Source organism: Carettochelys insculpta, chromosome 1, assembly GCF_033958435.1.
Source record: "Carettochelys insculpta isolate YL-2023 chromosome 1, ASM3395843v1, whole genome shotgun sequence".
NCBI lineage: Eukaryota > Metazoa > Chordata > Testudines > Carettochelyidae > Carettochelys > Carettochelys insculpta.
The window spans coordinates 163344008-163371612 of record NC_134137.1 but is presented as its reverse complement, the minus strand read 5'-3'; the positions used below and the strand labels follow the sequence as shown (position 1 = coordinate 163371612).

Genomic DNA, 27605 nt, shown 5'->3' with positions numbered 1-27605 from the left:
CGTAAATAACAATGTACCCAACCAAATGTTAAAGCAAAAACCAAATCATTCATAAATTGCCACCATGCAGACAAGACATTACAAATACAAACAAAGTCAAAGCTTCTGCCTGTTATGCATTCATTGTAACAGGATGGACTTCCAATTTATGGCTGGAGAGAAATGGAGAGATTCAAGTTGCATTATTAGTAACATGAGTTGTACACGTACAGAAAGGGGTAGTGAAAAGCAGAATATTGTAACTGTGGTCTGACAGATAACTTGGCTGCATGTGTGTTCTCACTGCTTGCTTCAGTGACTCTGGCCAGATAGCCCATATAGCAATCTCCAGTCGAACTGCTCAGACTTGGTTCAGAAAAAAGAACTTGATCAGGATCATGGTCAAAGAAGCACAGTACAGTTGGTGAAGCATAGTCTTGCCTTCTACTTGTACAAGCCACTGAGTGCATGTATGCCCATGACAGTTGATGCAGCTCAGCTAGTGGTAGGACTTCCCACTGTCCCCTCCACTGGCCAAAGACAGTCCCTCTGAGATGCCCTTTAATATACCAATACAAAGAGGTTATGTGAGACCCCCTCTGATATATTTGGGTGGCACCCATTGCCTTGTAGTCACTGTTGGTTTAATCAAAACATCTCCAGGCAACATTAGGTCATTCTGACTTTATCTTTAAGATAAGTCAGCATATTAGGTCCATGCTATGGGCATGGTATTTAATTATTCACTATTTGAAAAAATGACGACTAAGAAATTACCACCAAATATGTTTTTGGTGAAGTAAAACTATTTGTGACTATGGCGTAACTTACAGAGGAGTTTTTGCAAAACGGTTCAATGCCAACACATCATTTCCCCATTTTTCAAACCGCTCGTGAACTGAAAAATATAACTTACACTGCCCCTTCCCCCACACTCATTCACCCACCTCTATTCATAACTGCTCCTGCAAGAGTAGGAGGTCAAAACAAAGCAAAACTGCCAGAGAAAGTTCTAAAGTTCAGATGACAATTTACATACCATTGAGTTTCTTAAGAAAGTGACATGTTCACAGGCTGTTGAGGAGTGTGTCTGATCTGTGAAATTGCCTGTTGAGAGGTCAAAAGGACAGCGTACACCTGACTGTGAACTTGTCAGAAAAAGTGCAATTTTTCTTTCAGTATCTTGGCTTCCTGCTGAGCCTGTTAGGCTCTTCTGTGGCCACTCTGAAGCAGCATTCTCACAGCTCCCCCACGTTCCTGGGGCTTCTTCCTGACAGTCTGGGATTTAAGAGATGGTAGGTAGGCTGGTCTGATACCTTTCCTGGTGAGGAAGTTAGTGGCTTTTTGGGATCACATTTCTTCGTTAGTGAAGGTGTGGGTTTCTGGTGGGCTTTTTCTTGGGAGCATCTATACTCTGTTTAATACATATTAAAATACCATTTGTGAAGTGGATTTCATTTTCATACAAATTAAATTTCAGAATTGAAAAAAAAAATCCTCACTACAAGTATGATATATTCAGTTTTGTTTTTTTTTTAAACAAATGGAGCCAGTATTCAGTCAACTCCCTATCAGTTCCATGGCTGGGACTGCCAAGGTGCCAGTACTCAGTACCAGCAAGTACTCGCATAGAAAAAGCACTGGATATATTTCATGTGAAATATTTTGACAGCAAGTGTATGTACTGGGGACCTCCCATGTCTTTTTATGTTCCTTATCTGGCAATTTTCTTTAAGTAAGTATGCAAGAAAGAAGCCACCAAACATCTCTTACTCTTAAGTTCTACAGGATTTAAAGGGTAAACCCCACAGAGTTCTAAAAGATATTCGATGGTGTTCTATAGAAATGACTGCACATATCTTAAATATGTTAATAGTGATTGTATCTTTTGGATGGCATTTTTAATCCGAACTACAAAATGTAATAGAAATTCATGTCTCTTTTGTAGATTATTTATATTGTTTTAAAAATTGTGCTGGAAGTTTATCAATATCTATCAAATCTGACAGGACTTGCCCATAAACATAAGGAGAAGGTTGCAACAGGGGAGACCTCCTGATTTATCCTGAGAAGGTAGGACAGTCAGATAAGTTATCTTAGGTCCACCAATGCCAGAAGCCTTGAAAACAAGCAGGAAGCATTGGAAGTGACCAGAAGATTGTCATAGATGGTTATAACCTATTCAGAAAGGACAGGAGTGGGAGAAAAGGTGAAGGAGTTGCACTGTGTGTAAGAGAGCAATATGATTGCTCAGAGCTGCAGTATGAAACTGGAGAAAAGCCTTATGAGAGTCTTTCGGTTAAGATTAGAGGTGAGCGCAGCAAGGATAATGTTGTGGTAGGTGTCTGCTATACACCAGTGGATGAGGCCTTCTTCAGACAACTAACAGCAATTTCCAGATCAAAAGCTCTGATTTTCCAGGGAGCTGTCAATCAGTTTGACAACTACTAGAAAGGCAACACAGCTATACAGACAATACAGAAAAAAGTTGGAGAGTGTTGAGGACAGGCTTTGGCAGACCCAGCTAGGAGTCAGAATCCTCTTGACCCGCTGCTTACAAACAGGAAAGAATTGGTAGAAGTGGAAGCAGGTGCCAACCTGGGCAGCAGTGATGGTAGAATTCAGGATCCTGGCAAAAGGAAGAAAGGAAAGCAGCAGAACATAGACTCTGCACTTCAGAAAAGCAGACTCATCCTGCCCCTCAGTTCCCTGAGAGAGTCGAACCTAGGAGGCTAATAGGAGAAGGAAAGGAGTCTAGGAAAGGTGGTTGTATTTTAAGGAACCCTTTTTGAGGGTACAGAAATGAACAATCCCAATGTGCAGAAATATAACAAATATGGCAGTCGACCAGTTTGGCTCAACAGAGAAATCTTCAGGGAGCAGAAACACAAAATGGAAGCTCACCAAAAAGTGCAAGCTTGGACAGATGACTGCACAAAGTATAAAATAGTGCTCAATCATGCACGGGTAATGAGGAAGGCCAAAGCACAAGTGGGTGTAGTTACAGCTAGCAAGCAATCTGAAGTTTCTACGGGTATCTTAGCAACAAAAGAGGCCAGGGAAAAATTTGGGATCCTTGCTGAATTTGGGGAGGCAAACTAGTGATGGATGATGTGGAAAAAGCTGAGTATTATTATTACTTTTTTTCCTTGCTCTTCACAAGGTCCTCTCCCAGACTGCTGTACTTGGTGGAACACAATGGGATGGAGGTGAACTGTCCTTAGCAGTAAAAAAAAAGAAATTAAAAACTATTTAGAAAAGCTGGACATATACAAGTCCTGGGACAAGTTTCAGTGCATCTGAGGGTGCTGAGACAGAATTGGGTGATGTGTTTGCCATACATTTTTATAAATAAATAATGGCCATTGATTCTGTAATCAGGGAAGGTTCTGGAGAATGGGGGGTGAAGGCGGGAAGCAAATATAGTGCCCATCTTCTGAAAAGGGAAGAAGAAGATTCTGGGGGACTACAGGCCAGTTAGCATCATCTCAGTCCCCAGGAAAATCATGAAGCAGGTTCTCAAGGAATCCATTTTGAAGTTCTTGGAAGAAGGGAAGGTGATCAAGAATAATCAACATGGTTTCACCCAGGGCCATTCATGCTTTCCTGTCGATAAAACCTTCTCTTAAGAGAGAATTGGGTCTATAGGTATTGGAAAAGCAGTGGACATGATACAACTTTGACCTCCCAAACTATTCTTGCCAGCAAGGTAAAGTATGGCTTGGATGAATTGACTACAAGTTGGATAGAAAGCTGGCTAGATCATTGGGCTGAACAATAGTGATTCATTGTTCGAAAAGCAGAGTACACCAGGGATCAGTCTTAGGGCTGGTTTGTTCAACATCTTTATTAATGTCCTGGACGATGGGATGGATTTCACCTTTAGCAAGTTTGTAGATGATACTAAGGTGGGAGGAGAAGTAGACAAGGTACAGAGTAGCCCAGAAGAACTGGGGATTTGGGCCAAAAGAAATCTGAGATTTCATATGGTGTGTTTCCTCCAGTTTGCCACTCCATCCCCACCCTCCACACAACATAAAATATGTAAATTGAAAAGAATTCATCAGAGGGCAATGCAAATGATCAGGGGAATGGGGCACATGGCTTAAGAGGATAGGCTGATGGAACGTGGCTTATTTAGTCTGAAGAAGGGAAGAATGAGAGGGGGATTTGATGGCAACCTTCAGCTTCCCAAAAAGGATGGAATTGGGCTGTTCTCCATGAAGGTAAATGACAAGTAAAAGGAGCAGTGATCTCAAGTCACAGTGAGGGTTATCTAGGATGGATACTAGAAAAAGACCTGTTTCACTAGAGAGTGCTGAAACACTGGAATGTGTTTCTCTAGGAGGTGGTGTAATCTCCATTCCTAGAAGTTTTGGGGACCTGGCTTGACAAAGCCCTGGTTGGAATGATTGGGATTGGCCCTGCTTAAAGACCTGCTCCTAAGCAATCTTCCAACCCTAATCTTCTAAAAATCCTACAGTAACCTATGATAAAGGAAGGCAGAAAAGTAAAAGATTTTAGCCTCATACCAGAGCTCATCTTCCAGTAACTTGGCAAAAACAGGGACATCTCCTGGTTTAATTGTGCCCAATGAAGCTAAACATGTCCTCTCTCATAGAGTTCACTGGGAGGGGCTAGTGTGGAAAATGGAGAAACACCATGCATTTTTTTAATTAGGTAGTACACCTCCGTGGAACCTTCAGGACAAGCAAATCCTCCAAACATGAGATATAAGAATAACTCCATTAGGCATGAGTAAGTAGCTGACTTAATGGGAGTAACAGCTTCAAGGAAATGCAAGACACGGTCACTCAAGTTTTGCCACTGTTATACACACTCATCAGCTTGAAATAGGGAGGCTAATGTAGAAACCGCATTTGAACCAAGTATTTTCCAGCTGCATGGAATTAAATTTGTAATGAGCAAGTGCCAGAGCATGCAATGTATGACTAAAATGCTTCAGAATGACAAGATGGGTGATATTAGATATTTTGTTGGACCAACTTCTAAACAGAGCTTGAAATCTTCTCTTTTTCACCAGCAGAACTATTCTATTAAAATATCTTGGGACCAACACAGTAAACTAAATGATTTTGCATTTAAAAAAAAGTGAATGATTCAGTTTTAAGTCATATGCTGATTGCAGAAAATTCTTCTCTGTCAGTAGAAGCGTGTATGCTTGAAAACTATGTTAGGTCTAGGGAGGTACTAGGTTTGTGGAGACATATTGCTCAGGTGGTTATGACTAAGACTATGATTTAAACACAACTATTTTAAGTGAAAGTCATGAACAGGTTACAGGCAATAGAAGAAAATTCACCTGTTCATGATTTTTACTAAAAACACCATTAACTAAATCGTAGGTGCTGGTGGAAGGAGGATGTTGCTGCTCTGGGTGGGGCTGGGGGAAAAAAGCCCCAGTGGTCACTGCTTCCCCTTGGGGTGACAGCTGGTATCTGGGAACCTGCAGCTTCTGCTCTTGCTCCTGTGGTAAAGGGGTTCTGCCACAGCTACCAATGAACTGTTCTGATGCTAGAAGAGTAGTGGCTTTTGCCAGGTTCATCCCAGCTGCTCCTAAAACCTGTGGCATTTGCCACACAATCTGCTGCAGCTGTAGAAGTCACAGAGGTCCTTGAAAGTCATGAAACCCATAACTGCTGTTGCCTCCATGAAGCACACACAGCCTTTGCTATGCTGTTTCTACCAGTCTATTGTTGTTGAGATTGAAGCTGATTGTCATGTTTCAAATCAAGAAGAAAGAGCTAAAGTTCCAAATCATACTCTTCTGTATTAAGACTTATATTTATACAATCTCTAATCAAGATTGACAAGTTTAAAAAAAAAAGCTAGAGTGACATTCTTTAAAGGGAGGTGTTTGCATATCTTTCAGGGTGCTTCCCAAATGAACCACTCCAACCATCACACTTAAATCTGCCCTTATGCCTATTAGTCCTGTGTAATATGACACAGTTTCTGGGCACAGCTAAGGAAATCAAACCAAGGCATCTTTGCATAAAACCGGGCCACTTATGCCCCAGGTTAGGATTTCCTTCTCACTAGGACAAATCCAACCACACACACAAGTGCCTATACCAGCCCCACTGGCCAGCCTGAAGCCACACAAGCAAACCCACAGACTTCCCAGCTACTTCAAAATGCCCAGTCAAACAGCCCCCTACTGAGGTTAGAGGTTCTTAAAACCTATTTCACCAACACCACACAGATTTTTCCATGCCCCAAAGGGTCCAGCTACAATCCCAGGTCAGTATGTACTTGGTCTTACCAAAAACAGCACCCTGATTGCCAGTCCTTCCAATCTAAATGTTTATTAACAAAGAAAGAAAGAACAGGGTGAAAGAGAAAAATTGTTAAAGTAATACATTATTGGACGTCTGGGAATCTGTTCCTTAGTTTAGCCCATCAGCCGGCTGGTGAGGAGATCTCATCTCCTATTGTGAAACCCATCACTAAAACATTTCCAGTACATCTATAGAGTGAATAACTATGATTTCTCATACAAATATGGCACAGACATGCAAGTAACAGAGAGGTTCAGGGCATTAGCAGCTTTCATTAGACACTTCAGTTGGTCCACCTAGCACAAGAATTGGTGCCACTATGTACAATGGTGACAGAAGTGGCTTCCATATTCAATTTAAACATCTGATTATGTCACACCCTACCCCTTCTTTCAATGCCTACTTATTTTTGACACAGGCGGTCTTATTGAAGGGTGCTGGTTTACTACATGCCCTCAAGACCTTAAATGGGCAAGCTACCCTATTGAAATCACTGTAAAATAAAATTAAAAAAAGAAAAAGCCCAGTATGTTTAAACTTGCAATAGATACAGAAACGTGAGCCATAGCTGATCTTTGAGAATATATTTTCAGGAAAAAAAAAGGCTAAATTAATAGTCTCTCTGCATGTCACAAAAGAAAAAAATACACCTCTTCCGGCTGACTAGGCATATAATTAATTATACTGAAGAGAATACAACAACCTTCAGAAAAAAAGGAAATCTATTTTTAATTAACTAGTAATAGTTATTGTGTTTAATACAACAGCACCAATGGTCTCCCTCTGAGACCTGAGCCTCATTGTACTAAAAGTTCATTCTTCAAATAGCTTGCTATCTAAATAGACAAGTCCAATTGCGCCTGGGGGACTGAGCTGGGCCCAGATCTCTCTGGGCCCTGGTCACTGTGGTGAAGGCTTGGCAGAAAGGGTAGAGCCTTGTGTGGAAGGGGCAGAACTAGGGACAGACAGCCTTCGGCACCACTTGGATCATGCTATGCCCCCCCCCAAGCCAGTCCTTACTAGTACACACGGCGTGGGGTTCCGGCAATGATTTAAGGGTCATGGAGCCCCAGGCCCCTTTAAGTTACTCGGCCCCAAGGCAATTGACCCATTCTCCCCACCCCCCACTTCATTGGCAGTTCTGGTTGGGGATGGATATAACATATAAGCAGAGATTACAAAAAGATTTTATGCAAATATTAGGCTACTTCCACTTTGCATATGAAATGACACAGGTGATCTTATATATTTATGTGGCGCAAACCCAACATTTGCAGAGCATCCCATTTTTCATTCTGTATATGACGAGACCTATTAAGATCCTATGAACTTAAATGAATCACTATTACCTTTTCTATTACTCTGTTGATTTCCGTGGGATTACATGTGCTTCAATGTTTTTGTGGCTCAGGACCTAGCTCCATTGTGCAAAAAGTGGACTAATCTATAGAGATTTGTTTTCTCCTCCTCAGCAGTGCCTCCATACCCCACAGGCCCCGGGGCAAGGTGGAGGGGGGCCCAGCTCCACCATACCCCACAGGCCCTGGGGCAAGGTGGAGGAGGGCCCAGCTCCATGCCCCACATGGCCAAGGGCAGTTAGTTCTCAGTGCCGCCTGAACCCCAGCGCTGGGTCCACCACCCACTCCTCACAGCCATAGGCAGCTGGAGCTTCATTGCTGTGGCACTTCAAAGGGGCACAGAGATCTGGCCACTGCCACTGCCAAAATAGCAGTGGCAAAGGCCAAAGCTCCAGGCCCCTTTGAAACACTGGGCCTGTCGGCAAGTGCCCTGTTTGTGCCCATCTGCTCCCTGTCAGAGGGACTGCTCCTCCTTTTTACTTCCAGTGCTCCTACCAAACTGTCAAGAAAGGGATTCAGCACAAACTCCTATTATTAGGAGGTTCCCTGTGCCAAGGCAACCAGACGGATTATTACTAAGGAGAGACAGGAAGATGGGGGTAGTTAACTTTTAAAAGTTTTTGGACAGCCATATGTATGCTGTGTGGAGTCCTTCACACAGAAGTTACTCCACAGCTGTCTGGGAGCTGAGAAAGAAACAATGCTGGCTTTGGACAGCTGACTTTGGTTTTGTACAAGGGATAGGTAACTCATTTACATCTGATCCCAAAGTCTCAAAGAGCATCCCCACTAGCTTCTGTGGTGCCTCTTTTTTTTATGGCCCCTACCTAACCTTCTGAATATAATAAAACTAGCACTTCGAATTTTCTCCTTTGCTTATACCTTTGTAGTGTTCTCAGATTCAATTATTTCTCCTGATCTGAAATGAAAAGTCTGTTATTATTCAGTTAGACACAAAAAAGTTTCAAGATTAAAAACTCAGATGCTATTATCTATCTATATTTTGTATAATTTCTTTTAGATGTTTAATATGAGTGTATTCAATAATGCTTGCATTTCTTTTTAATTTTATATTTTATTATTTAGTACTATTTAAAATTAGATTTTGAAATAAAATCTATTAACCAGATTTTTTCCAGATTCAGTGCATTATATTTTAGTAGAAATAAAATTAAGAGCAAATATTACTAAAATTACATGACATGCAAAAACTGCATATGTGTTTTGAAACATCCAACCCTCTCAAGCAAACCATTATATATCGACTCAGTTATAATATATGATGGAATATAAAAAATATGATAGCATTAATTATTAAATGATCTATGAACACTAATGAAGGATTGCAACATGGTCTATAACATCAGTTGTTATAACCAGAGGTACGACATCAGTTATTTGAGCATATTAGTTATTTCAATTACTCTCACATGAAATATGATTTCGTAGGGTTGGTGACTCAATTTAGCTGCAGTTCATGTACCTAGAAATTAAAGAATTAACTTTTTAAAAGAAAAGTGCAGGACCAAATCTGGTGCAAGTAAGCATAATTAACAGGCATATGCTCATTTATACATAGATGTAAAACTGTCCGTTAAAATTGTTAGGTATCTGTTAACACAGAAGTAGCTCCAATTTTGTTTTACAATGGTTTACAGTCTAAAAGAAGTACACATGTGGCCCTTTAAAGCCTGAAAAAGTCAAAATGCTCCTTCTGTCAAAGTGAAGGATACATGGAAAAAAGAGTTTATAGAATGTCTGAGCACAGATTTGATGAGGAAATCAAGGAAAAGGGTGGTTAAAAAAATGATGTATGGTTCACAGTGAATAGGAATAGATTCCAGAATTTGTCTTCCCCTCAATTTAGCCACGTAAGATGCATGTAAAATGCACTGACCTCTCAGATTGATTTTTACCTTTATTGTTTAGGGTCTTAGTGTCTTTTGTGATAGCTTTTCAGTTCTGCTACCAAAGCTCAACAGGAGCCTGATTTAATAACAGATATGTTCTACATCTTGATTGTCAGTACACTAAAAACCCTTCTGTCTCTAACTCCATACCAGTAAAAAAAGTAAAACAAAAAATATTAAAATGATTAAACTAAAAATGAATACTGCAGCAATTGATATCACATATGTTGAGCTAATATTAAAAACAAACAAGCAAACAAAAAACCCACCTTACCAGTCCTCTGACACACAATATTATGGTTCTATTTAGTTAGTGAAGAACATAACTATTCTTTATTTCCATGTTGGGGTGACAGCATATACCTTTTTATTGTTTTCTTTTTCCTTTAGAAGGAACTAAACAATCAACTCTTGTAACATTTTGAAGGATAAATAAAACAAACCTGGAAGTTATAACAATTCACTGATTTACTGTTGGCCAGGTCCTCACAATTCAATATTTAATATTTTCTAATAAATAGCTGTTGAATGTGTTTAAGGACTGGATGACTCAAGGGTTTGACATATGGACACAAATTCCTTGTTCTTGTAGCAGGTGTAAACATGGCCACCTCCTCCAGCAAAATCATGGCATTTTGGCTCAGTGAATTGGGCATGAAGCTGAACTGAATGACGTGGGTTCTATTCCTATCTATGCCACTAGTTCTTTGTGACCTCAAACAGTTCACTTAACCTCTTTGTGCTTCTCTTGGCAAATGTGGGCAAACCCACCATTGTTACATGCTTTTGAAATACATGGGTGAATTTGCAATATAATTTTTTTAATTATTCTATGATTAGTTACCAACACAAAGAGGAAGCAAATAGTAAATTGAATTCTGATGTTAACTTGGTACACAGATTTATCAAGTGGAAGGTGAAAAAATAGCACTGGGGAAGGCTTTTGCCAAATAAATATCTGACCTCTCACTTTCTTCTCCAGAGGCACAACTTCGCTCTAGGAGATGACATAGACAACTGTTTTAGCAACATCCTTCCTTTAATGGATGCAAAATTACATCAGTCATCTAATTCCTTGTAAATCATCTAATTGTTTGTTTGCGCATGTAATTACTTAGAAGTGGAAATCAACAGCTACAATAATGGGGGCAGGATAGATACCCAGCTGCCATTCTGGTCTTAACTATCTATCAAAAAGGTAAACATTTGACTAGAAATGGAGGAATATTCTGAGGTTCATTATCCCATGGCACATGGATTACTTATTCACTGATCCTTACATGCTCATAGCTCCCTGGTTCATCACTTCTTAGGCCTCATGGTCAGTTTCTGTCCTTGATTTAGGCTTATGGCTAAGACTGGTCTAGTTTGAACCTGCTCCTGGGATAACATAAGCTGCAGATATTCATAAAGAGATGCCTGAGGTGCATCTTTCACATCAAATGGTTAGACTTTGTCTCAAATGAGGAGCTTTAGAACAGAGCAGGACAAGAACCACTTGATGTTCAAATCAAGAGAAGAATGTGTGGATGGCTAGGCCATGGTCTCAGAAAACAATCATCCAACATAGTCCATCAAGCTCTCAAATGGAACCTGCAAGGAAAACGCAGAAGAGGAAGACCTCAGACAATGTGGAGAATATCAACTTAGATTGAAAGACAACAACTGGGGTACTCCTGGGGTCAGGTAAGAAGGTTTGTCCTGAGACAGTGTGAAGTGGAGGAAACTTGTAGATGACCTATACACCACCCAGAGTACAAGAGTTTAACTTGAATCTGGGATAATCAAAAGTCTCAAAGAAGCACACACAAACCAAAGGTTCTTTCACCCTTCTTTGACCTCTTTTCAGCCTTTCCACCAGGTTCAGTTCCCAGTCCCTTCTGGGCTACCTTTTACATCACTCTGGCTCTGGAATAGAGCACTGACTCATGCGTTATTCCTCTGGAGTCTTGTATTTTAAAGTTGTTAGGTATTCGTTAATTCAGGCGTAGCTCCAATTTTGTTTTACAATAGTTTACATTCTAAAAGTAGTACTCATATGTCCCTTTAAAGCTTGAACTAGTCAAAATATTCCCCCTGTCAAGGGGAGGATAGATGGGAAAGTGAGTTTTTAAAACATCTTTGAGCACAGGTCAGACCAGTCTGACATGCAAATGAGGGGAAAAGGTGACCAAAAAGACTTATCTGGTTCACAGTGAATAGTAACAAATTCCAGCATTAGTCCAGATGCTCCTGCAGGGCTTTCCACAAGAACCACACTTTTCCCTTAGGTTCCTTTTGCAAACTGGCCTGCGTTAAAAAGGAAATCAAACAAAAAATAATCGTTTTTCATGTCATAATTACAAAAAAAAAACTTTTTGCCCATCTATGCATAACTTTAATGGCGTAGAATATAGCAACATTCACCAAAATGAAGATCTAATTTTAAATTATCTATTATGAGGTTTGTAGTAGCATGATTCAGCCAAATAAAACATGTGGAAGGACTAATAATATCACTCTTTATTTACAATTGTCTGTCTGCGTAAAGCTTCAAAGCAGTAAACTTATGCTTTACTATAAATCAAATACAGAGTCTTTATTATTTTCAGTCTTTCTGTTGGTTCTGGTGATGAACATAGCCTTGAATACTGGCATATCTAAGTTTCTAACAAGTATTTAAAAATGGGAAATTCAATAACTTTTGCTGTAGTAATCCTGCAGCCATGGGTGGGGGGTGGGTCGAAGTCAGTTTCTCAGAACTTCTCAGTATAACTATTTTTGGTAAAAGTAAACAAGCTGTAAATGAATGTCAAGACAAGAAATACAAACTTTATTATATTTATATTGAATGGAACAAAGGGAAGTAATGATCCCTCTTTTTATTAAAACTGTCTTGAAAGATGTGTTAAGATCAGCACCACTATTTCTTCATATTTTATCATAAAATCAGAAGCTTAGAATGTTACATAGGTAATATCACTTTGTATTCTTTTGCCAATACACGGTATATTTCATCTTTCATCTAGAATTTTCTCTCTCTCATGCTCCAGTTCAAGAAAGCACTTACATACATGCTTAACCTGAGGCTTAAGAATGTGCTTAAGTTGAGCACAGGCCTAAATGCTTTTTGACCTGATTCTTTAGCTTCCAGGCATAGGCATAGCTTCACTTTTGTTCCAGTGGCCCAGCTAGGATTGCCAATTCTCTAACAGCAGAAAACAGAACATACTTTCCCTTCTCCCCATTCCCTGAGACACTGCCCTTTCCCTGCCCCCCACCCCACCCTGTTCACTCTAGTTCCTCTCCATCCAGCTCTCAGTTTCACTGTGCTGGAGTTTAGGGGTTGGGGGGGGCTCTGAGCTTGGGCAGGGAATTGGAGTGCTTGAGGGAGGGGGGTTATATGAGGGAGTTTGGAAATGGGAGGGGGCTCAGAGCTGAGGCTGTTGTTTGGTGGGTGAGATGGGGTTTGATGTGGGGACTTCAGATGGTAGTTACCTCATGCAGTTCCCAGAAGGGCCAACATGTTCCTCCGACTTCTAGGTGGAGGTATGGCCAAGGTCTCCAGACATTGTCCTCATCCAGAGAAGCTGCCCCTGCAGCTTCCTTTGGCTGTAGTCCCCAGCCAATAGGCTTGGCAGAGCATGTGCCCAGGGAGGAGGCAGCATGCAGAGCCACCTGGCTGCCGCTGCATCTGGGAGTTGAATGATCAAGTTGCTGCTTCCAGAAACATTGTGGACCGATGTGGGGAGCCTGCCTGCCTTAGCCCTGTTGCACTGCTGGCTGGACATTGAACATCCTGTTCAGCAGTGCTGATGGGAGACACCGGGATTCCTTTTTTTGGTCGAGGGCAAATTCCATGCCTGCTGGAGGCTTGCAGTTTGTGAGTGCAAGCCCCTCCACCCCCCCTCAAAAAAAGAAAAAATGCAAGCATGTTCTTCTGTTGTTCTCTGTTTAGTATTAGAGCTCTCTCTGCCCCTGTGGTCTTTGTGTCTTACATTGTTTCTAAATCTTAATTCTTTTCCTCTCATTTCAGTCATTCTGTTTCTTTCTTAGGGTCTTTTCCCTCTAGTACATGCCTCCTGTTGAGAGGTTTGTGTTCCTAGGTGTCCCAAATGAGTGCGCAGGATTATACACCATTAAAATCAGAAAAATCTTACAAAATCATATCCTTTTCCTTAGTAATAATCCTTTTGTGGGTTAAGCCATCCCAGAATGGAGAATATTATATGAATGAGTATCTTTCATCAAGAATAAGTGAAAAGCCAGAGATTTTCTCCTTAACCTCGTTCTACCCCACCTTCAAAACTAGCTTCTCTGATTTTTTTTTTTGAGGAGGAAAATGAGGGGAAATGTAATCAAATGCACATTTTTTATAAATCAGGAAAATACAGTCCCTCTGACAGGGAGGAGGTGGAATAAGGGGACTTCGAAGTAGCTGGGGTCTTTTAGAAAAGGAGCCCTGTCTGGATGAGCTGTGCGGTGGCGAGCCGCATCAATTTCAAAGTGCCACAGCCACCTGCATGCTAATGAGGTGCTGAATAGGTATTTCAGCGCTTCATTAGTAAACTTCAAAATGGCCATTTGCATGGCAATTTAGAAGTTTTTGGCTAGCGTAGACATGGCCAAAGGCACTGACCCAACCATCCACATACTTGCCCTCCATAAGGTTACTGTAGTATGCCGAGGGCTGTGGTCCCCCACACTCTAAATTTAAAAAGTACCTACCACATTTCTGATACCCCATGCATCTGAATAATAGTCTCTCTTCTATTTTTCCAGAGTATGTGAACATATATTAATGCAGTGTTTCCACAACCTTTTTTAAAGTAACCCTTTTTCAAAAAAAAAGAAAAAAAAAAGTACCCACATGCGTCCCTCACATACCTCTAATGGTACCCTGGGCTGATGAACATGGTCCTAAGGTAATCTGAGCTCTTGAAACAAGTGCCGTTCAACATTTCCAAATTACTGTACCCTTTTCATGAGTCCAGTTTGTTTTGCCTACCACCAAGTTACACCTCACATAAACACTACTACATAAACATGCAAAAATATCACAGGAGACAACTACTACTGAAAACGTGCTGACTTTCTACCATCTTATTATCAAATAAATGAATTGGAATAGAAATATTGTACTTATATTTCAGCATAAGGTATATGAAGCAGTATAAACAAGTCATTGTTTGAATGAGCTTTCAGATTGTACTGACTTTACTAGTGTTTTTTATGTAACCTTTTGTAAAACTTGGCAAATATCTAGATGAGTTGATGTACCCTTGGAAAATTTCAGTGTCCCCCGGATGGTACACATACCTTGCTTGAAAAACACTGCACTAATGTACTAAATGGTTTAGTTATGCATTGGTGCTGTCAATCACTAGGGTAGGGGGAAGTTGCTGCCCCTTCTCAAATAATTTTCTTTCTGCAGATATTGATTGTACATAACTCTGCAATTCTAAATCACAATCTTATGCATTCATATTCAGGAAATGAATACACACTTCCTGTAAAAAATTTTTTTTAAATCTGCTTAAGACTTCTCTGCACAGTCCACATTTTCTATTATTTTTCGTAAGGCTGGAGTTATTTTCATCCATACATCACAGAAATCTTTTCTGTCCTCATACGTCACATTGTTGTGGCATAAATTCTTTGGGGCTTTCTTCAGCTCTCTTTGTCATATAAAGATTAGTAATCGCAGACAGCAGCCATGTCAGCTAAAGCAACAGAAGTGTATGTGGTTTGACCTTTCTTCAGCACAACAGAACAGTACCCACCTTGTTGCAGTGTGTGGTTAAGCCCCAGAACTCTTTCCAATGAGGGGGATCCCTCCAGATTTTGAAGAAGGAAATTCATTTCCCAGGTTCGTATTTCAAGCTGTCAATTTGCCCTCTTGCACCATTTTGAAAGATTACTGTGTCTCTCTCATGCATTTCCTTCTTCAGTTCAGCCTTTTGGTTTCTCCCCCAGTGCCTTTTACTCATCTGTCCATATCTTCCTCTTTTTTCTCTTTTCTGTTCCCCACTCACAACTTCCCATACACATTTTAAAGTATACTTTTCTTATGACCTTGAAAACACTACATATTTCTTTGCCATCTCTCTAAGTCCTTTGTTTCTGCAGAATTATTGCAGTGTTGAACCAGTGGAGACATTCAATCTGTTTGGCTGCATCTACACTACAGCAATCTTTTGAAAGATGATATTCCAGAAGATCTTGTTTTGAAAGAGTGCATCCACACGCAAAAAAGTAGATAGAAAGATTGACCTGCTCTTTCGACAGAGAGCATTGTCACATCCCCCCACTCTTTCAAAAGAAAAGGCCAGGGAGTCAAAATCCAGTGCCATGAGGACTGGTCTTTCCATGAAAGCCCACAGAAAAGAAAAGCAAAATAAGCTTTCGAAAGGAGGCCTTCTTCCTGATGCAGAAGTCAAAGAGGGCTTCCTGAAGAAAAGCCACATTCTTTTGATTTTTGGATTGAAAGAGCACATTTTGTGTGTAGGTGCTCTGCATGTTCTTTTGAAAAAGGGCTTGATTTTCTGAAAGACTTTGGTAGTGTAGATGTGGCCCTTGAGAAACAAGACTTGATTGCCCTACTGCCAGAGAGAAAGCAGGCTTGTCCAGCTTAGGGATGGATGGTGTGGCAACAGAATCAGGAATCTTATGTAATTCTGAGTTGATGAGTAATTGCTGGAGTCCTTCCAAGCCCTTTAAAAATTAATGCCATTAAAATATATTGATACCACATTTGTAATTAAAATAGCCTGCTGAAGATGCTGCCATGCTGTGTTTTTATTTCCTTTCTGAAAGCTTACCAACAAAACTTACATTATTTTGCTAAGTAGAATTTGTTGGCTGTCTTATATTAACTTGCACTAAAGTCTTTTGTTAACATTAATGTGCCATAGAAGGGAAAGGCAGAGACATGGATATTTATTTGTTAATTTTACTTTTTAGTTTTTAAAGCAATATAATTGCAATAATGATATTCTGGTACCACCACTTTTTTGTCAGAATGGTGCTTATAAAGCATATGTGGATGAAATTCATGCCTATATAAAGGGTTTCCATGGGGTTTATTCATCACTTAATCCCTCCAAATAATGCTTAAGTGAGATTTGAGTTATACATATGTCTTCTGCTGGCCCGCTGCACAAGGGTGACTTTTATCATGTAATAACCCATAAGGAAAAGGAATACAACTGTGCTGTTTCAGCACTGAAGCTATACCAATATTATAATGTGCTCACTCAGCCCATGTTTATGCTACAAAATTATGGCAAGCTAAATTAACTAGGCTTACAGCCACCAGAGTTATTAAGTTGCTTGTGTTTGTGCACAGTACATTTCTTATGTCAGTTGTGTGCATCCTTATCAAGGGAGTACTATCAGTGCTGCAATCAGTATACCGTGGACAGACATACCACTCTGCAACTCATCATCAACCATTGCAAATTGTTTTGAGAAGTTTTTGCAATGCATTATGAGGCCAGAGGACAGGTCTACACTCAAGGGAAAGGTCAAATTAAGGTACACGTGTTACCTTAATTATATACCTGAAATCAACGTACCTTAAATTTGGGCTTCCACACCATCTCCAGTGCAGTAGGTTGATGGGAGCACCCACTCCCATCAACGTCCTTTAATTCGAATGAGGAAGAGGCGTATCAATGCCAAGGGGGGTGGGCACTCTGTGAGTTTCATTAGCGTTTCGCTACCAGGCAGGCTAAATCAAACTCTGGAAGATCAACCATGGCAGTATTGATCTTCCTAGAAGAGTAGATGTAGCCAGCGGACGGGGGGTGGCTTGGGGCTGCAGAGGCGTGTGCAGGCTAGCCGCGTGGCAACGCTGCTGCCTGCACGCGCTCTCAGCTTCCTGCACAGGAACGCAGGGGGTGGGGAGCTTTAAGGGGCCGCTGCATGCGGCGACCATAGAGCTCAGGGGCTGGAGAGAGCATCTCTCAACCCCTCAGCTGATGGCCGCCATGGTGGACCCCGCTATTTCGATGTTGCGGGACGCGGATCGGCTACATGTGCCCTACTTCAACGTTCAACTATCCCTGATGGGGATAGCGACTTCAACGTCTCGCCGCCTTACGTCGATTTCAACTTTGAAATAGCGTTCGCCACGTGTTGACGTGGCGGGCGCTATTTCGAAGTTGGCGCGGCTACTTTGAAGTAGCTGGCACGTGTAGACGCGGCTCAAATGACATCTGTACTCACAGTTGAGAAGCAAATGGTGATTCCACTATAGAACTCTGCAATGCCAGATTGGTACTGGTGAGCTGGGCATCAATTTGAAGTCAGAAAATTCATTACAGGGAAAGTTGTGATGCAAATGCACAGAACCATTAATCACCATCCGCTACACAGGTCTATGACTTTAGGCAATGTACAGAACATAGTGGATAGTATGAAGCAATAGCATGAGGGAATACATGATGCATACGTTCTTATTTTAGCAGTAGAAAGTCTTGCCACAGAGCAGGCCAACAGAAAGGAGTAATTCTCAGTGGTAATGTAATTACTGGGGACACTTTACCAGCATCTGAGGACTGTTCAGGGCAGGTGCATAATGTGTGCATATTTAAGAGCAGAGAACTCTTCAGTAATCTGCAAGAAGGTACTTTCCCAAACAGCAGATTTCTGTTGGGACCGTTAATATGCCAGTAGTGATTCTGGGAGACCCAGCCTACCCTTTACTCCTCTGGCTCATGAAGCCTGTCACCTCATCAGAACCAAGGAATGGTTCAATATCAGCTTTGCAGGTGCAGGATGACAGTTGAATGTGTGTGTCATCACTTGAAGGGATGCTGGCATTGTCTCATAGGAGTGAAAAAAAATCCCATTGGTTACAGGTGTCTGTTGTGTCTTGCATAATATGTGTGAAACAAAAGGGAAAAAACCATTTCTTCTGGGCTGGAGGTAGAACAGATTTTTGCTGAGTTTGAACAGCTAGAAACAAAGGCTGTAAGAAGAGTTCAGCATAGAGTTATATGGCTCAGGGAAGCTTTGCGAGAAAGTTAATAGTGAACTACTCTGTGTGTTGATGTAGTGCAATCCACCTGGTCTTGATCTTTTTGCAACATGGTATAAATCTTGTAGTAAGTGCTGCTGCTGTGTGTAGGTATATAACATTGTCAATGTACTTATTCATATTTTCTGTGAATGTAACAAGAAATTAGTGTGTATCAGCCCTGCTCAGCACCAGCAATCTTATGGTGTGATAATAAACATTTTATTCTGTAACAGTAACTAAGCCAATGTAAATCATTTAGAACTTAATAAAGCTTAATAAATTTAAGGGAAAGCTTAATAAAATTAAGGGAACAAATAGACATTTCCATTTCAGGTAGCACTTCAGTTACACTGATTATGGCTTTCATCGGTCAATGTATGTGAAGTTGTGATTGTCTTTAATGGCCCTTGGTAATCATAGGGGTAGTACAGAAAGCCATGATGATACAGGGAATGTTTTCCATTATTTATGACATTTGCTTCTTTTGTTATTCAGCTATTGGTTTCATCCTTCACTTTGCTGTGCTTCTCATGAGTCACCTGTTAAAAATAACTTATTCTGTGTACGGATTTAAACAGTACTGTTGCATGTGGCCATATGAAGTGACAATATTATTACTCGAAGGCCTTGCTTATATGGAATCTAGAACCAAAATAACTAAATTGGTTGGTTGTAAGTCACTACTTCAGTTATTTTAGTGTAAGTGAAGTGGGATAGGAGTGCCTCATTTTGATGTCTGGTTTACTTGAACTCTGACTTATCTTGGCCTTTAGAGAAAAATATTGGTCAAATCTAAAGAAGTTAGATTTCTGACTTCAGTGTTCAATTATGTTGAACGCAACTGAAAAAGAAGTAGTGCAATAATGCAATAACATACCAGTGAGAGTGGAAAAGTGTCTGTTTTGCAGGTATATATCTCTGGTCTGGTTTGTGTAGGAGACAAACAGCTGTAAGTGCACACCTTTATCTTTCTCCTAATGTTCAGGTGTGGGATCTGCGAAGCTGGCGTCATGGCAAATGTCAAGGCAACTTGAACACCTGATTTCATTCATCATATTGGTTGATTTGCTAAGTCTTTGTTCTAGAAAAAAAAAAGGTTGTGAATTCAGATCACATCCAAGTTCATATAATCAGTGTCCAGCTCCTGGCAATTCAAATTAAGGAAGAGACATACACCTCCTTATCTGTGCAATTTTATATAACATAGTGTACATGGTATAGAATATTTTACATGTGATCAGTTGATGCACTAAACCATAGTCCTGTGTTGCTCCTGTAAAAGTATCTTCACAAAACAAATCAGCAGTCCTGTAGCACTTTAAAGACTAACAAAATAATGTATTAGGTGAGAGCTTTCATGGCACAGACCCACTTCTAGATTCGAGTAAGTCCCACAACATCTCATCACCTAATAAATTTTTGTTAGCCTTTAAAGTGCTACAGGACTGCTTTTTTTTCAAACAAAGCTGCCCATGGTACTTATCACAGTGTAGGCTACGGAGCAAATGTAATATTATTTGTAAAACAGAAAATTTAACTAAGGATGGAAGGGGTTGTATTAGTGAATTATGTGAATCTATTCAGTATCATCGGGCACGTCACAAGTAGTCAAATACCAGTGTATGGGTTTTGTGCTAAGTGACTGATGTAGCATTAGAATTGGTTAGAGAAACAACACTGAGCACTGGAGTGATTGACCTAGTAACTTTGAACAGAAAAGTAAGAATAAATATATTAAGAATCTTCACTGAGAGACCCACTCACTGCCTCACTCTCTCAAGCTGTTCTGTGATAAAAGGCCCAGCTACATGCAGGGTGTCACTTAATATCCGGTGAATTGAAATACAGATATTTCATGACAAATGAGTCTTTGAAGTTTCACAAATAAGCAGGTACATTGTCTTTAGAGATAGATGGATTGGACCAAAATCCACAAAACGGTAATTAGTTTTTGTTCTGGTTCTCATTTATAAAATAAATGTGAACATATACCCACACATCAACTGAGCTTTATAAAGATCATCCTAGTGTATATTTCTCTCCTTTTTCTTTTGGCAAATAGTAATTCATTTTCCTGTTTCATTTTCTCCCTGCATATCTTATTTGGCAAACCTAGATTGTCTCCCAGCTTCACGGATATCATCAATAACTAAGTCTAGATTTCCGGTATAACAGTGCAAAAAATATGTGCCTTTGTGTCGGTTCTACACATGTAAAGACTGTTTTGTAATTTACAGAATCAATGTGTGGTATGCATTCCTCAAAAACTGAAAAATATCAGTGTTTGTTAAACAAGGAAATTTGCAAGAAAAAGAGTCTTTTTGTTTTTATGAATTTTTCTGTAAGCTATTCTCCTGTTTTATCTTGTAGGACAACTTTGACACTTAGTAGGGCAATACTTTTTCATATTCTGCATTTTTTTAAAATGCACAGGCACTCACAGCTCTGCAGTTTTAACCTCACATTTTAATAAGGGTGATATTGTAAAATATAGCCAGCTGTATCCCTCTCTATGTTTCTGTCTAGACTGCAGGCTTCTGTCAACAAAACTGCCATCAATAGAAGTTTTGTTTGCAGAGGGCACGCCCAGACTGCAGATCTGTAGGAAGAGACCCACCAGTTGGCAGCATTCTGTTGACATCCCTGTATACCGCATTTAATGAGGAAGAAGGGATTTCTCAACAGAGGGTTGGTTTCCAACATTTGGTCACATGTGGACAGGCCAAATGTCAGAAAAGCCTCTCCGGACAGAACTATTGGCAAAAGCTGTGCAAATGCCTTGCATAATTTGCAGATCTTTTGCTAACAGTTCTCAGTAATCTAGACACAGTCTGTTTTAGCTAACAACATGTCATTATGTTATTTATTTCAGTTTGGGAAGCACTATATTGAAGATCTATTTAATGATTTTCGAGATGGACGAAGACTTCTGGAGCTCCTTGAAGGTTTCACAGGCCAAAAACTTGTATGTGTACATTTTTGTCATTACAAATCTTACTGTACTTATTCAAATGACAGTCCTGTAAGATATTGAAAATTGGTTCAAATTATACTAGTTATACTTCATGGATCATTTTAGCCACGTGCTGAGAACTTTAGGTATTGAGCACCATCAGCTAATCCTGGCTTCAGGGAGAGTTGAGGGAACTCAGCACCTGTTGGGAAGAAGAGTATGGTCCTCAGCCATGCTGATAACCATCAATACTTATTGACTTCAGTAGGAATTGATCAGAGTACTTAATAAATAAGGAAAGAGATGTTGGGGGTCAAGAAAAAAAATATTCTCCAAACTGACACAGCAGTTTTAACAGGGCCAGGCCTATGAACTGACAACCCTCAAGGTCCTGGGGTTCAGCTTTGGCATGAGTAAAGCACCAGTGGATGCTCTCAGCATCTCTAAGGATAGGGACCTAAATTGGACATAAATTTAATCTTTCACCCCTTATCCTCTAATATTTCTTGTCTTGTACCTCACTATAGATGTTTGCTTCATAATCTTGTGGCCCTATTTTTAAACACTTTGTAACATTAATTTTTACAGTTTATACTATCTTCTGTTTGATCAGCCAAGAGTGATGAAATAAGTCATCGGTGACTGCCATATTTGCATTCCCTTAGTTATGGAAACACTTCAGAAGCTTGCATAAACCATATTTTGGAGATTTGTTCCTCCAGTGACGACTTTTGCTTATGTTTCGTATTTATGAGTATCTATTTTTAATAAGCTTTCTCTTCCTCTTTGACAAATTGCAAAACATAGTAGTCCAATATATATATATATATATATATATATATATATATAAACACAATATATAATATATGTAATACATACAATAATATATACAATATATATATTCTTACTACATAAAATATATGAAAAGGATTCTACTTTGCTGAAGCAGAATTAATCCTTGAACTCTCTCCCTGGGCTGGTGAGCACAACAGAACCTGGGAATGGCAGGCTCATGGTACTGTGGGATTAAATAGCACCATTATCATTCATTAGAGACGTAAAGGAGCTAAAAGGAAGCCAAAATGTGTGGGATTAGACAGGCTTTTTCACAGTGTTGACATTTACAGTATATGTCTTGGAGCAACCTGTTAAAATTAATGAGAACTTACTAACGTAAAATCCAAGTATCTTTGGATACTTGTTGCTTTCATTGCCTTTATTGTTTTTCCCGAGCTTGAGAGCTTTCTCTCAAACTTTCTCATAAATATAGGGAAACAAGCAGCCAGTATAAGTCAAATTCCAAAGAGAATATACTTGCAAATATTATACATGCTGATGCTTATCTGGCTGGTTGCCATAGTAAGGTTCATAAATTGTTCTGTTAAAAGGAAGATTAATAATAATAAAACCAACCTGAATTTATCTGATTCCTATATACTTTTTTGATTGTATGTTCACTGAAAATATGCGACAAACAATGTTAGCATTCAAAGTTCAGTTTGTTTCACAGTTGTCTGTATTTTAAATTCTAGTTTACAGATATATAGAATAAATATAGTATAATTTCCCAAATAATCATATGCTGGTAAAAAAAAAAAAACCCAAATCCATGGTCTTATTAAAGAAGTGTTCTCATTATATTCAGCTTTTTTTAAAAAAAAATTTTTTTTGCTTACAGGCAAAAGAAAAGGGCTCCACAAGAGTTCATGCCCTGAACAATGTCAACAAGGCACTGCAGGTCTTGCAGAAAAATAATGTAAGTAATCACCAGGGCACACAAAGAACATACAGTTGACGGCATGCATAAGGTTTTGTAACTCAACCTATGGGTACAGGATGCAGTTTCTTAATACCTGCATACAACAAACAATGGTAGTAATGTGACTTAACTTACCTATGGGTTCTCCAACAGAGCTGTCTGTTTGTACTAAGTATAATTCAGATTTTTAGGAGCAGATTTAGAAATCTCTGAATACTAAATCTGTAAGGCTACATCTACAGTAGAAGCATCTGTCTACAGAAGTTACTAGCAGAAGAGATGTTCCAAAAGAACTTCTGTCAACAGATCCTCTCTATACATAAAATGGATCCATCTTTTGATCCATTCTGTCAATAAAAGGGCCCCATGTAGCTTTTTTGTTGACAGTTTCTGTCTACAAAACACATTTTTGTGTGTACACACTCTGTGAGTTTTGTCTATGAAACCCGTTTTGTCTACAAAACTCTCTAGTGTAGACCTAGCCTAATAAATGCTGTAAGAAGCCTGATCCAGTGCAATTGTTTAATATGCTGATAGAATAAATATTAAGAATGTTCATTACAACAAATCATTCATAAAATAGGAACTGATGTTAGTCATCAGAATTTCAACTCATTGAACAATTGCTTTTAGAACAACATTAAAGATGTGAAACAAGCTGTAAAAATCCATTCTATTTCATTCTATTGACTCTTCTTGCCAGTATGGTTCTCATAATATTGAAGTAAATATTCCCTTACCTCTTACAAGCATTCTAATTGACCAATAACTTTACCTGACATGTTTAGTGGCTACCTAATTATTTCATGTTTTCCTCTCAAGAATAGATTCAAATAAGTTATGGCATTCACTTAAACCTCCCAGTAAAATGTGATGGAACAGCAGTCTTGCATTCTGAGCCCAATATTGTATCAGATTTCTTATAGATACAGTAAGTCTTTCAAAGCACTGGTACACAGATTCATTGATACTCTAAATACAAGTTAATTTGTGTCTATACTAGCAAGCTATTTTGAAAGACTTTTTCAAAAAAGGGGGCTCTTTTGAAGTTGCCCATGAAGCATCTACACTCAAAAAGCATTCTTTTGGAAGTAAATTGAAAGAATGTGGTGCACCTTTCAAAATCACTCTTCAGCTGTGTCTACCCTAGCATTGCACTTTCAAAAGAGGCATACAACTGAGGAAATTGAAAATGCAAATGAGGAGTAGATTTACATATTGGGCACGCCATTTGCATATTCTTCTTTCAAAAGAGCTTCTTTGGAAATAAGTAAAGCAGTGTAGATGTGACTGTTTCGGAAGTAAACCCCATCTTTGAAAGAACCCTTTTCCCTTTAATTTAATGGGAAGAAGGGTTCTTTCAAAGATGGAGTTTACTTTTGAAAAGCCACATCTACACTGCTTTTCTGTTTTGGACAGAAGCTGTTTTTAAATTAAAATATGCAAATGAGGTGTCCGATATGTAAATCTGCACCTCATTTGCATTTGTTTTTCCTCATTTGCATGCCTCTCTTGAATGTGCAATGCTAGTGTAGACACAGCCTTCCTGTCCCATTTTAGGAAGAGTGCCCCCTTTCCAAAGCTTCTTTCGGAAGAAAAAGTGTGTAGATGCTGCTCAGGGCCCCTTCGAAAGAACAGTCTTCATTTTCAATCCCTGGCCTGTTCTTTTGAAAGAGTGGGAGTTGTGTGGATGCTCTCTTTCAAAAGAGCAGATCACTCTGAGGAGCAAATAAGGTGTGCTCCAGGTCCTAAATAAGGATGAAGGTGATTGGAGTGTTGAACTGGGAGAAAAGGAGGGCTGCTTCTCCGTGATGACCAGCACCGCTGAGATTGATTCTGCTGTTATGAAACTGGTGTAGTTATAGCCATGGCTTACACCACATTACTAACAGGAGGAATAGGATTCCACCCAAAAGAAAGAGAAGCACCCCCTGGGGTTTTTCTAACTCCCAGTAGTTATCTAAAACAGCCCACAGGTTGGTGGAATTCTGTTATCTATCCCAATTTCTAAGAGCTGTTATCTGTCTCCAAAAAGTGTGAGTTTTGAGTTTCAGGGGATGGGACTACTTAAGGGTTGATAGGAGGATATGACATGCAGACACAAACGACACTCTGTCCTGTAGAGCACGGAGGCTCAGCGGATCACACTTCCCAGCTGAGGCAGCTTGCTTTCAGAACTTCCTGGTCATTGGGTCAAAGCCCTTTTGGGGGTTCTGGGGCATCTTTGCCTCAGCCTTACACATGACCCTTACAGCTCATCAAACTAAAACATAAACACATGAACATATGGACAGATTTGCCACAGGAGAGGATGCAAACAGACAGAATACAAATAGAGTTGATGAGAGCATTTACTGAGAGCATATACTTACATAGTTAAGCAGATACAGGAATAAGATGCACCATTGCACCATGTTACTTCAGATAGCTATACTACTAATACAGATTTTCATGGTACCATTAGATATTTACACCCTACTCTATCTAACTTGCGAGCAGGCAGGAGGAGCAGCGAAGGGTGATCAGGCCTTGTCACAGATAGTGTCCGGTCTTTTGAGGATTCGGGAGTTCCTCCTCCTCCTTACGTTGTAGCCCCCCTTTATGATCCTGCCATTTGCTGGCTCCACCCAAGGGCTGACACATCATAGCCTGGTTGCTTCTGGTTCTCTTTGCTTGGAGCCCCCCCTCAACCCCCTCCCCATTTTACACAACTATGTATCTCATTCTTATTTTTTCCCTTTTTAAGGTACGCAGCTGGCTTCTCTGGGCTGATGGGTCAGAGGCCATGGTCTTTCCTGTTTTTCAATTTAGGCCGAGAGGATGTGGATGCTGCTGAAGTTACATACTGCTGTTAATGCAGGCTGTATGCAGTCCTGTAAATCCCGGTGCTAACTGGTTTAGACTTGCCCAATTTACTCAGTTCCTCAGTTCTTGTCCTGGGGTTAATGTTTTAGCCATTTTGTGCTGAGGCATATTTCTTTATAGTATTTTAAAAGGGTCTCTGGACCCTGCCTCTATCCCATGTACCTCACCACATTTGTTCAAGTGCCCATTCAATTCACCCTAACATGCCGGAGCATGGCTGGTCACTTAGGGGTCACCAGGTTATTTTGCACATACTCTTTTGATCCACTTTTTTGTGTGTGGACACACTCTTTCAAAAGACACTCTTTCGGAAGAGATCTTCCGGAAAAGCTTCTTTTGAAAGATCTCTGTAGCGTAGCCGTAGCCTAAATGTATACCTTGCTGAGCATATGTGCATAAGCAAAATGATTTAACTGGAATGTTAAACTGTCAATAGAGATCTTTACATCTGGTCATTGATTAAATAACTGTAAAAAATTGCCAATTCTGCATTAGTTAAAAGAGTCTATATACAGTAGACAATTGTATATCATGTTACAAAAAATCATCAGTCAAAAGTTTAATAATGTAGTACATCAGTCTTCACTACATGAGTACGGTATAATATTTCTTTCAAAAGGTTTAAAACATCTGTTTACTGGACATTAGTAAAATGTGCTGACAAGCTGTTCATTCATAGTCCAGCACAACAACTACAGTGCCTTTCTAATGTGTACAGGAAATACAGCTCATGAAATTTCAAAGGAAAACAAAAAGGCAGTCATGTAGCACTTTAAACACTAGCAAAATAATTTCTTAGTTGATGAACTTTTGTGGGACAGACCCACTTAATAAATTACTTTGTTAGTCTTTAAAGTGCTACATGACTGCTTTTTTGTTTTGATAGAATACAGACTAACATGGCTATCTCTCTATCATTATTCAAGTTCAAAGCAGATACTCTTAGTGCCATTTAAATATAAAGAAACACCTTTATGTATGTCAGGGTTATTCAGGACAGGGTTATAAATGACCTGTTTATAGGTTAAGGCTTCATCAGCAGCAATGCATATCGTGCATTATCAAATTATACAACAAAAAGCTCTTTCTAAAACACCTTGGCTATGTCTACACTATCTCCCACCTTTTGAAAGGGGGATGCTAATGAGACACTTTGGGATATGCTAATGAGGCAAATATGCAGCACCTCATTAGCATAATGGTGACCACGGTGATTCAAAAGTGACGCTTTCAAATCACACACTGCCTGTGTAGACAGGGGCCTTTTTAAAGGACCCCTCAGTTTTCAAAAGCCCCTTATTCCTAAAACCAAATTTGAATAAGGGGCTTTGAAAGACTGGGAGGTCCTTTCAAAAGGCCTCCATCTACATGGGTGGCACATGATTCAAAAGCAGCACTTTCAAATCACCATGACCACCATTATCCTAACGAGGCACTGCATATTCATGGCAGTGCCTCATTAGCGTATCCCGAAG

The 27605-nt window shown here is 39.8% G+C and overlaps 1 protein-coding gene across 11 annotated transcripts in view; it reads left to right on the top strand.

Moving 5' to 3' along the window:
• Positions 1-27605, top strand: part of DMD (dystrophin) — a 2199436-nt gene that overhangs the window by 548535 nt on the left and 1623296 nt on the right. For all 11 annotated transcript variants that reach the window (XM_074994601.1, XM_074994607.1, XM_074994584.1 and 8 more), the window contains exons 3-4: positions 21426-21518; positions 23185-23262. In XM_074994601.1, coding sequence (XP_074850702.1) covers positions 21426-21518; positions 23185-23262 — 171 coding nt within the window. The remainder of the gene's footprint in view (positions 1-21425; positions 21519-23184; positions 23263-27605) is intronic.